The following is an 11,620-nucleotide window of genomic DNA, read 5'->3' as shown; positions in this document are numbered from 1 at the left end:
ACATTTTGAAATTATCAAAAAAGATTCATATTTGTGCCACATTGAGGCTTGTTTTATTTAACAAACATGATTTGGTTCAACCTCCAGGTTTGTAGAGTTGAGAAAACAGATCCCTGAGTTTTCCATAAATAAGCTTTTAGAGAAATAATTCACAGAGCACACAGTGACCAGAAAACATGTTTGCTATTTCACAAGGAAAACTTAGCAGGAGGGAAAGAGACTTCTGACCAGGTTCCCATCAAATGATGACGTGAGATATATGACCTTCCTAATAGTATACTGGAGCATCTGTTTGAAGAGCAAACTCCTGCTGGCATGATTTCAAAACCTGATCATAAATCATTTCTCATCTACAGCTGTCTGAAACCCAAAGAAATTAGCTTGGGTTCTTCACATTGTTTCATTCTGAGAGGAAGGACTAAAACATTTGCATGTCATGAGTACTGTAGGTAGGTGTTGTTAAGTCTTGACTACTAAATAGATCTTGATATGGTATCATTATCTATTATTTTCCTTTTATTTATAGCTATTATGCAGCTGAACATTATATGGAGTAAATTTTAGAGGAGAAATTACTGATTAAAACCTCCAGAAAAAGTGTTGAAAGTCTACCATTCCTCAGAGGAAAAGGATTGAGTATTGAATATGTATTATGTATAAGCAAATCCTTCAAGTTTATAATCTTGTGACTGGTCTTTATTCATACATAGGTCAGGTTGGTTTCAGTGGAATGAAAGTATCTAAACTTAAAAATATTTGTCTGTAACCATTCTCTTTGTTTTACAAACAGATGGAGCATGCCTCCCCAAGAGGGGTAGAATAAAGTAGTCATGCACATTAACTCATACTGGCACAAGTGCTTCTACCAAGAGTAAATTGCTCACTGGAAGAAGTATAACTATGAATTTGAAGATCATGTTAAACGAGTAAGTTCAGGTGAAACCTGATCACAATCTTTGCATCCTGTAAGTATTCTTAAAACTTAGAAAATTAACAAAACCCTACATATTATAATATGAGACACTATATTTAAATATGCTTGCAAATAAGTATGATCAGGGGGCTGGAGCACTTCCCATATGAAGACAGGCTGAGAACATTGGGGCTGTTTAGCCTGGAGAAGAGAAGGCTGTGTGGAGACCTCATAGCAGCCTTCCAGTATCCGAAGGGGGGCCTATAAGGATGCTGGGGAGGAACTATTCATTAGGGACTGCAGCAATAGGACAAGGGGTAACGGGTTAAAACTTAAACAGGGGAAGTTTAGACTGAATATAAGAAAGAAGTTCTTTACTGTAAGGGTGGTGAGGCACTGGAATGGGTTGCCCAGGGAAGTTGTGAATGCTCCATCCCTGGTGGTGTTCAAGGCCAGGTTGGACAGAGCCTTGGGTGACATGGTTTAGTGTGAGGTGTCCCTGCCCATGGCAGTGGGGTTGGAACTAGATGATCTTAAGGTCCTTTCCAACTCTATGCTATGATTCTATGTGTATATGAGTATATATGTATATAATAAGTATATGAGGGCAGATTGTGTTTACATCAGTCTGCCCTCTGCTGAAGGTGTTGGCAGGACATTCTGCAAGAAAGGTCCTGTGTTTTATAATCTCCTGGTTTTGTTTTCTAGTCTACCAGAGCGCTGGGTTGTTATCACGATATGGCAGCAGGCTTTTCTTTGCCTGTGCAAAATGGAGCAAATGGGATCACCTGTGGTTTAGTTTATTCTATGGGGGCAATTTTTTACCATTCAAAGAGTGTTCTGGAGATAATTTTTCTGAATTGTGGTGCCTTAGACTTTAATACACATACTCAATAAATACCATGGTGAATTTAGAGCTGTCCTCTGCAGTAATCCCTGGGAAAAGGTTCTTGCTTGTCTAAATGGGATTGACAGGGAACCACCACAGTACTGAGGATTTTGTCTTCCCTTTCACTGTGCTGTCAAACAATATCTCATCATTCGGTGTCATAACACTTCAGATGTCTTCTGATTTTTTTTTCTTTATGGTGACTCAAAGAGGATAGTTTTGTTTCACCAAAAATGACTGCTACTTATGCCTGTTTCCAGGGCACACCATCTCTGGATAACTACTCCAGTGTCATCACTTGTCTTCTTATTCCTCACTGTTCAGAACTGTTATGTTGGAGAATGGAAGAGGGAGGGATGTGACACAGTAAGCTTCTGTATAGTTGAAAGAGCCAGAAAACTAAAGCATCTGCAACCACTGCATAAATAATCCATTTGACACCTTAAAAAGCTTTAACTTAGTCTATTTTTGGAATAAAACTAGCATCTGTGCTGACAGCTTACATGCCAAGTTTCAGCTTGATGCATATTTGAAAAGTCCTGAATAAAAACTGCTAAAATTTAGGAGTGTATAAACACTACCTGATCCTAACTGACATTCAAAGTAGACAGTAGTTAAGCTGCAGTATTTATATAGTACACTACTTCATATCCTGGAAAGACAGAAACTAATCTCCTTCTTTAGAAGTGCTTTACCAAGTGTACGATTGGGTCACTTGAAAGGTTATTATAAATAGAACTACTTGGCTGAATACAAATGACGTTATAACTTGGCACCAGTGCCTTAGGAAGGAGCCTGTACTCCTGCAAAGCTCTTCTTCAGCAAATCGGACACCTCTATACTCAATAACAGCAAATTCCACAATATCAGCTGAAAATGTGGAAGACTGTGCTATAAGCACCAGCTCAGCCCTTTGGAGGGAGCAGGGCAATCCTCATCTGGCTTCCCCTCTGCACCCTGCCAGAGCGGGCATGCCTGATCACCCCTACTCAGGTTTTGCAGCATGGGAAGGATCTACGCACACCTTAATGCTTCTTCTGCTGGACAGAGGGTTCACAGGAAGCTCTGCAAAGTTTTCCTCTGTCCCTCTTCTTTTTCCAGAAGTCAGGTGGAGCAGTGCAGGGTAGAAGACCAGGATGAGGCTATTTTGTCAGTCAGATTGAAAAGGAAAGTGATGTCCTGCTCATGCTACCAGCATTGGCCAACAAAGCCAGGAGCAGAAGGCAGTCTCAACAAAAATGCTTCCAGATTTATTGTCATTAGACAGAGTTTTCACTTTAAAAAATTGCAGTAATTTATACAGGGACCTGGTACAGCTGTTTTAATATCTCTTGCTTCTATATGAGAAGTATTTTGTAGCTGTAGTATTCTCTGCTGCCTTACTATGTGTCTCAGGGACTCCAGTGAGCATGACCCTATTACAGACTACGTAGAAGTGAGGATCCTTTGTGCAAGAAAAGTACAAAAGCAAAACATATCTTAAAAGGGAATTATTCAGGAAGAATACAGACATTATCAATGCTGTTATCTAGACCAATGCTATGCTTTTTATAAAGTCTCCGCCACTAGAGTCAAACACTGTGGTGGGTATCTTTTTTTTATACAGCAATTCTGTGTGGGGCAAGAGCAGAAGATGACAAAACAGCATTATTTGTTCATTTATTATGACAATTGAGTCATCATGACATTGTGTTTGCATCACTCTTTTTGTTCCACACATACCAACTGGAGGTTTTTGTTCTCTGTGTTGGACAAGGAGGTTTTACTAAAATAGTTTAGGAAGGTACAGGTTATGAGTGAGTATGAGTATTTATGCAAGAGAAGCCAGCCAGTACCCGTAAGACATATCCAGATACTACTTACATAGGTGGATTTTTTTTCAGAAGTCCCTTGGGGAGTACATCAGTGTGACCCACACTGGAGCACCCTGTCTGCAGCGATGTGCCAGCTGCTCAGGGTGTTCCACTGGAATCCACGCTGCACAGCACAGGGATGACTGTCTGCTTTAGACATTACAAAGGGAATACCACATACTTCATTAAAGATGTAAAATTCTCAACAGTCGTCAAACATCCAGCTCTTAATCCTGCCCAAACTAACGTAAGAGATTAATTTTGACTATGCCATTTGCTCTATCAGTTCCCTGGATACATATACAAATTATTGTATAAACGATCTGATCCCACATTTATTATCTCTAAAGCTCTAAATCTACGAATTTCTACGATGTCAAACATGTCTGTGAGCTAATGAGCAGTTTCCGAACGCTAGGCCTCAGGAGCGCTCTCGTGCGCGGTGCCGGGCTGGCGCTGGAGGGAGCTGCAGCCCCGGCTACCGCCGCCGCCAGCACCCTCCCGCTGCCCACGCAAGCGAAGCATCTTGGAAATACACATTATCCCTCGCTGCCACTTCAGTCCAAGAATGTTCTCTTTTTAAAGCAATTGGGCAATTTTTTAAAGAATTACAAAGCAGTGCTAACCAGAAACGTTAATTCTATCAGCGGTTTACAATTTCATGGGTCACATGATGACACAGGTACAGAAGCAACTCTCTGAATTAAACATTATTGTCCTGGTTTCAGCTGGAATAGATTTAATTTTTCTTTCTTAGTAGCTGGTACACTCCTGTGTTTGGCTCAGAACAATGCTGATAACACACCGATGTTTTAGTTCTCGCTAAGTAGTGCTGACTTAAGGACTTTCCAGTCTGTCATGCTCTGCCAGTTAGAAGGGGCACAAGAAGCCAGGAGGAAGCACAGAAAGGACACCTGACCCAAACTAGCCAAAGGGATATTCCATACTATAGCACATCATGCCCAGTATATAAACTGGGGGGAGTAATGATTCGGAGAAAACTCCAGGAACTAACTTGCCAGCAAAGTTTTCACGCTGACAAGCAGGTATTCTTCACTGCAGCGCCGAGAAACACGGGAAATAGCTCCTCCTAACGTGTGTCCCCGTACAGAAGCCATCCTTATATGGTCCCCGGGCATACATACATATTCATGAGGCTACATATGGATTACATCATTTTCCAGAAAGTTCCCTGCATGCATACAGAATTGTGGTGGTGGTCTCTGAAGGTTGTTTACTTCTTCCAACAATCGTCATCACTTCTGGCTGCCTTTGGAGCACACGCAGTAGATGCTTATACCAGCTTAATTGGTTCGTTAGCACCAGAGACATAATAATGCTCCTGTCCTCCTACTTATCAGTTAGTTTAACTGTAGCCCATCCTGGACACCTGCGGTTCCCAAATACTCCTTGTCCCTGTGTCCTGTTCTTCTAGACTGTTTTTCTTAAAACTATGTCAACTATAACGATTTAGCTTGTACAAGAATTCTCAGTATGTTCTCTAGCTGTACTCTTTTTTTTTCCTGTATATCATGCACCTCAGTAATTTTCCATTGCTACTGTTACAAAGCCATCAAACTTAACATTACTTAAAACTGATTCTAAAGGTTTATACATTCCATTTTGTGATTTTGTGCCCCCCTTGTCTCAGTTACCTGGAAGCAACCACTTGCTGCTCAGGGATGGGATGGGCAGTGGCGAGCAGGTGATGAGCAGCTGTATTGTGCATGGCTTGGTTTTCTTGGGGTTTATTCCTCTCCCTCTGTATTTCCTATTATTGTTACTAATTACTTTATTTCAACTATTGAACAGTTCTTATCTCAACCTGAAGGTTTTATCTTTTCCCAAGTCTTCTCCCCATGCCAGCTGGGGCAGGGTGGGAGGTGACAGTGAGTGAGCTAGTGGCTCTGTGGTACTTAACCAGCTGGGCTTACACCATGACAGTTACATACTGCCTCCTCATTTGAACCTTCTTTAGCATGGCATACTTGTTTGAATAGAAATTGGACAAAACTCTGTATGTAATATCTGCCTCTACCTCACTTAAAAACAATTTCCAGATCAGACATGACAGAGGGTTATTTCCTACCCTTAACTTTTGTCCTTTGCTATATCTCAGGGCAGATCATGCTACTGATGTATCTTATAAGAGTTTAAGAGAAATTAACTGAAGTTTAAAGATAGAATAACAAACACCAACTTTCTGGAGAGAAGAAATGGAAATCATAGTAAATATTGTGTGGTCACTATGTTAATTCTCTTCACTTGGTGAATTTTCCTGTGTCTGTCTTCCAGTCTTTGCATACACTGCATTATCACAGATAACCTCACTCTGGACATCACTAAAATAGCCACAATGTTTCTAAACTAGAGTATAATGATTTCTTTCAACCCAAAGTTCCTGTTCTATGGCAAGCTTATCCAGGCAAACAAAAAAGAGCTAATTACTAACATAAAAATTAAGCTCTTGCCTAGGCGTCAGTGTCCATAAGCCTCAAGTTACCTGGCACAGATGCTGTATTGCAGCAGTTAGCAATGACAAGGAACCCAAAGTGCAAGTATTATGATGCAGATAAGATATAACTGCTGATTACCTCTGATTACCTTTTCCTTCTCTGTACTAGGAATGCCCAAGCAGGATGCTTCCCAGCTAATGATGTACCTTCAATCAAAAGTTTACCATTTGCCAAAGAGAAAGATGTAATTGAGTATCTGCCAAGACAAAACAACAGCTAGGTAACTTGCATGTAAGTGCCTCTGGTGAATTAGCTCAGGAGACCTTTGAACCACTTTTCTAAATGTTTATAAACTCTTTAAAAAATGGGGCTTTCCAAGTATTGGAGGACAGCCAAAGGGTAAGTATATATAGATTATATAGAGAGAGCTATAGATTAATTAATCTTATGTTAGTCATAGGGGAAATAATGTGGACCTAGCTCAGGAGAGTTTGAGTGCATCTTGCACATGTGCTCCTGAAAAAAAGGGACATTTTCAGGAACATATGAAGGCATCTGATCCAAGGACTGAAAGACAGTGATACAAGATCAACTTTTACATAATTTCCTATTCCTAGCAAGAATAATAAACATAATTGGGCTAGCTTGCCAGCAGTGGTAGGTGGATTCACAATCATTTGGATTCCTTAGGACAAAACTTCCCAAATTTATACCTTAGTCCAGCTTCAAGGGAAGTGGGTGGCTGCCAGGCTAGGTTGAACAAGGCTGGCTCATCCCTTACAAGCTCTGAGGCTATGCATTCTCAGAACAGTCATGACTTGTGGGCAGACATGCATTTCCGTCTTTCCTAATGGGTGATGTGCGCAGGTGGCACACAGAAGGGTAGAGCAGCTTGGGTGTTAGCTGACCAGGGAGTCCAGAAGTCATGCAGTCTCTGATTCACAAGTGTGACAAGCTCTCCAACTGAGTTGGATGAATAAACAGGTGGATTTCAGTGGCATCTTGCCTGAGTTCTGCTAAAAGGTCATTGTAAAAGATGCTTCTTTGTAAAACATTTCCAGTTCAATGAATCAGGTCTTTCTGTGAAACTGAAATGTTTTGCTGAAAACCTGTTGTATTGGAAAACTCCCAACCATCTATCTCTCCTACTCCCACAGAGAGAAAATGGATTGTCTCCAGCCATTGCTGGTTCCTTCAACATTTCACTTATCCTGTGCTTCCCCTTGAGCCCACTGAGGGTCCATCTCACAAAGCACACATCTGTTAAATGGCCCAAATATTTTGTACACGGAAGTGCACAAGATCTTCAAACAGTATAAAGAGAAAGAAACAGTACTACTTGATAAAAGAGAGAGACACAGTGTTGCTGCACAATGAAAGCGTATCATCAACTGAACAGGAAATTCAGCCTACCTTTTCTCAAGGACACAGGTCACTTACTTCAGTTCCTAAAATGCCACTTTGCCCCAGGGATCTTTGACACTCTTTGACTGCAACCACTAGTAAAGCATCTGAGGGCCAGGGAAAAACCTGTAATGGGCCAAAACTTCTGAATTAAACCAGGTCTGATTTTGACTACAGCTGCATTTTGACTTCTGACTGCAGAGGAACACGTGAGGTACACTCAATTATTTGTCATGAAAATACTAGCCAGGGAATTAAGCCCTTTTTATTTTTTTTCATTTGTGCATCACTCCCAAATGCCAGTCTCTGTGAGTGTATCTATTACTTGTAAGCATTTGCTAATCATTTGTGAAAAAATGTTAGCATTTGGTTTGTTTCCATCTGTCATTCCTAGTGGCGGTCTGCGCCTGGCCACGTCATTGCACAGAGATGTGTCGCTGACTTCTTCCCCTTCCTGACAGCTCAAACTCTTCAGAATAGAACATATTTGTGAATGGCTTTAAAATAAGCTGTCAGGAAGGTTTTGTTCTGGTTGAAAGGATCAACACCCTGCTAAAGCAGAACTGTGCTCCCGTAAGTACAAGAAAATATGTTTAGGGTCACATACTGCCTGCAACCCCTTCTGTAGTCATTCAGGGGTGTACTTACGCTTACCTGAGCCAGTAGCATGGCATGACAGTGAGGGGTCCAGCACAGGCTGCAAACTCATCCAGGAACCCATGTGGATGTGTAGGCCCAGGCAGCATGAGAAACAGGTTTGGGTTGAACTTCACCTTTCCCCCACTCACCAAAAAATACTGTGAAGTAGCTGGCACCATGTGATTTAAGATTTTTAAGCAGCTCAGAAGAGATTAAGAACAAAAAATAAAGGAAAGAGCCCTTGGAAGGATAAAGTAGGGAATACAGTAACAGTTGGAGATGGAAAAGCAACCACTGAGGTAAGCAAAAGCATTATTAGCCTCAAAGAAAGAACTGGAAGTATTATGAAAGGTGATGCAAACAAAAAGCCTGCACTTTCAAAAAGACACTGAGCGTGCATGACCCTTTGTCAAAGCTCCCAGGCCATCTGGCCAAAAATACTGCTGAAGTCCTGTAAAATGGTAGTTGCATACCTGTTTAGTATTTCAAAATGTTGTATATCCCACAAACCTTTTCTGTGAGAAGACAGACTATCTTTATCCTATTTTTCTGACTTCTCCATTGCCCGCTACCCTGGTTTATCACTTTGGCAACAAATCGATTGCAGGGTTTATGTGCATTGCCTCATTACATGTAGCACTGCTGCACCCAGCTAGCATCCAGCTGCGCTAGCAGATTGAAAGCCAGTTTAGACATGCCTTTCCCAGCTGTGGTTACATCTTCGACTGCCTTGTGGAGCTATAAATTAAATTGAAATATTTTTAGCTACAAACCCTAGCCACCAGAGGCATGCTACCTTTGTTAGAAGTAGGAAAACGCATTTGCTTCTTTCAGTATGTGGTCTTCTTGCTCCCTTATAAAAATAGGAAGAAAAAAATTTAACAGCACTTTTTTTGCTTATTTCCATAATTGCCATGGGTCAAAATACCTGAATTAGTTTAATTCAACATAGTACTTCTGCTTCAAATAGCACAGGACATTATGGACAGTAAAAACTGATGTCTTTGATGAGGCATTAGCTTTTTGTGAAATAATCCTGGTAGAAAAGCATTTTGATGCTATCAAAAATCAGGCCTTTATTGCTCATTGGAATTAAAAAAGAAAAAAAAAGAAGCATTATGAATGCATCTGTACACTTGCTTCATCTTTGCTTCATCTCTCTCTTTGCTTCATCTCTCTCTGCAGGCTCAAGGGAGCAGATCCTTCCATGTTTCAAACTGGCACAGCTCCACCAAACAGCTGTGCCAATTACTTCCAGTTGGGGACTGCCACTGGATGTATAGCTGCTTGTACTCAAGTCGTTGCAATTACTATCATTATGTTATTTCTTGGCATGGAGAGGAAAAAGATGAGTGAGTGTTTGGAGGGCTTTGTTTAAGTACAGCAGGTCACTTATTCATGCAAACCACTGAGAGCAACCGAGAAGTACGCACAGTGAGGACTGAACTTCTTGGAAAACCAGCTCTCGTATTTAATTTGGTAAGAAGACAAAGTGATTTCTTAATGAAACCTAATAAACTCCAGGTCTGCCAGTTCCCTCAAAAAAGGAAAGCATTTTTCTATGTGTTAGATTAACTCTGCAGTACCTATTATGCCCTTGCTTTTATGCAGCTTACAGAGATCTTTACCACAGCTCCAATCTGCAGGAGCTTACTTGTGTAATGCCAATACTGAGAAAAGCCATCATGTGGCTTTACCTCTATCTGAAAAACAATTTTGGAGGTTTGTTTTAAGTGGTCTGTAATTTTATTCACACTCCTTTGATCCTGAAGCTGGGAGGGGAATTCTTCTCCAGACACAAAATTACAGTGGTTTTAGAGAAACTTGTTTCATCTGGCAGAGAATGGTTTAAAGGGTTTAAATCTTCTGTAGCTTAGCATACACAAGCATTGCATCCCTGACACGCAGAAGGACTTCCATACCTGTACATACACAGCCACGTGGTAGGTCAGTACCCACAGACAAATGCTGCATTACATCTAGTCTGGATGTTGTATTCAACCAGTTCAATATATCACACCTCGTGAAGACGATTTTTAAATATATATCATTGCGGCAAAGCTCCAGCAAGCCTGGGCTTTGACAGTGGGTTCCCAAGACCTGTCCAAATGAAGGGCCAGGACCTGCCACCATTGCACAGGGCCTGGCACCACTCTGGCTTTGCCAGTGGAACAGGCAGGACTAAGGTTTTTCACTTCACGCCTGTATTTTCCCTGTCAGAGCATGACTTGAAGCCGTGATGAAAGTACCACGAGGCGTTGGGGCAGTGTGAGGTGTCACTAATGGCGCAGTCCCTGCCAGCGATGCAGCACACAACCCTGTCTCAACGTGAAGGAGGAGCGGGAGTATCCCGCCGGTCCCCACACCGAGGTCCTTTCTCCGCAGTGTTCTATTCTACTCTTGTGTTTACTTGTTGCCCTGACCGGCCTGCCCCCCCGCCCTCGCCCCGCAGGAGGCCGCCCGAACGACTTCAGTGGGAGGCTGCCGCTCCCGCCCTGCAGAAGCACCGCTACCGGGGTGCGGAAGGTAGGTGCCGCAGGGCGCCCCTAGTGGTGCCCCAACCCCGGCCAGCCCGGCGGCGCCGCGGTTGCAGCGGCTGCGCAGAGCTCGGCAGTCAGCTCCCGCCGCCGTATGCCCGGCGGGCACCTCGGCTCTCTCTGCGCTACGGAGTTTCCGTAGCCGTGTCCTCCGCTGCCCCCGCGCGGCGCCTCAGGTCGCCAAGCGCGTTTCTATGAGCCGCCTATAAACAACATGGCGGTGGCGGCCCCTTTTCCGCCCGCGGTCTGTAGGTGGCGCGGTGGCTGAGGGGGCGCTAGGGCAGCGCTGTCCGGCGGCGCCGGCCGCCTCCGTTCCGTGCATCCCGCGCTCCCTCTCCTCGCCGGGCCGCGGCGGGGGCGGCAGGGCTGCGCTCCGCCCCGCCGCGCGGGGGTGTCTGAGCGCCCGGGAGCAGCGCGGCTGCTGCATTGCCGCGGCGGCCCCGTGTCGAGCCGAGCGGAGCGGAGGTGCAGGGAGTGCCCGTGCGGGCTCCCAGGAGCCGGCGGCCGGAGGGAGAAGAAGAGGAAGAAGGCTCGGGTGTCCGGCGGGAGTTGAGGGGCTGCCGTGAGCAGAGGGCAGCAGGGCCATGTCGCTGCAGAGCCCTTCGGCGGCCACGGCGGCTGCCGACCTACCCCCCGACCCGGGCGCGGAGCTACCGCCGGGCGCGGAGCTGAACCAGGGCGGCGCAGAGCTACCGCCGGGCGCGGAGCTGAACCAGAGCGGTGCGGAGCTACCGCCGGGCAGGGAGCTGAACCATGGCAGCGCGGAGCCCCCGTCAGCCGAGGAGGGCGGCGGGTGTGCGGAGGAGCAGGAGGGAGAAGGGGAGAACGAGCGAGAGAAACTGCTGCCCATCCCGTCGGCGTCCAGCGCGGCTGCTGGGGTAGGTCTGCGGCTGCCGGCGGGGCCGGGCGACCCGTCAGGCCCCCCGGGG

The 11,620-nt window shown here is 44.5% G+C and overlaps 1 protein-coding gene and 1 long non-coding RNA gene across 2 annotated transcripts in view; one reads left to right on the top strand and one right to left on the bottom strand.

Annotated features, from left to right (window-relative positions):
• Nucleotides 1-1,784: 1,784 nt before the first annotated feature.
• LOC130595527 (uncharacterized) lies at nucleotides 1,785-7,491 on the bottom strand. The gene is made up of 3 exons (XR_008971339.1): nucleotides 7,411-7,491; nucleotides 6,250-6,412; nucleotides 1,785-2,128 (listed from the first exon to the last, which is right to left on the bottom strand). It is a non-coding gene; the product is annotated as an uncharacterized LOC130595527 (long non-coding RNA).
• A 3,753-nt stretch (nucleotides 7,492-11,244) lies between these two features.
• The window catches only part of HECTD2 (HECT domain E3 ubiquitin protein ligase 2), a 40,521-nt gene continuing 40,145 nt past the window's right edge, over nucleotides 11,245-11,620 (top strand). Inside the window, exons 1-2 of the mRNA XM_057402370.1 lie at nucleotides 11,245-11,390; nucleotides 11,469-11,569. Coding sequence (XP_057258353.1) covers nucleotides 11,276-11,390; nucleotides 11,469-11,569 — 216 coding nt within the window. The 5' untranslated portion in view covers nucleotides 11,245-11,275. The remainder of the gene's footprint in view (nucleotides 11,391-11,468; nucleotides 11,570-11,620) is intronic.

The sequence above is a fragment of the Pezoporus wallicus genome, unplaced genomic scaffold, assembly GCF_028554395.1.
Source record: "Pezoporus wallicus isolate ANWC-B61680 ecotype Strahan unplaced genomic scaffold, APGP_CSIRO_Pwel_v1 contig_6787, whole genome shotgun sequence".
In the NCBI taxonomy this organism is placed as follows: domain Eukaryota; kingdom Metazoa; phylum Chordata; class Aves; order Psittaciformes; family Psittacidae; genus Pezoporus; species Pezoporus wallicus.
The sequence above is the reverse complement of the archived record's forward strand: the minus strand, read 5'-3'. Positions and strand labels throughout refer to the sequence as shown.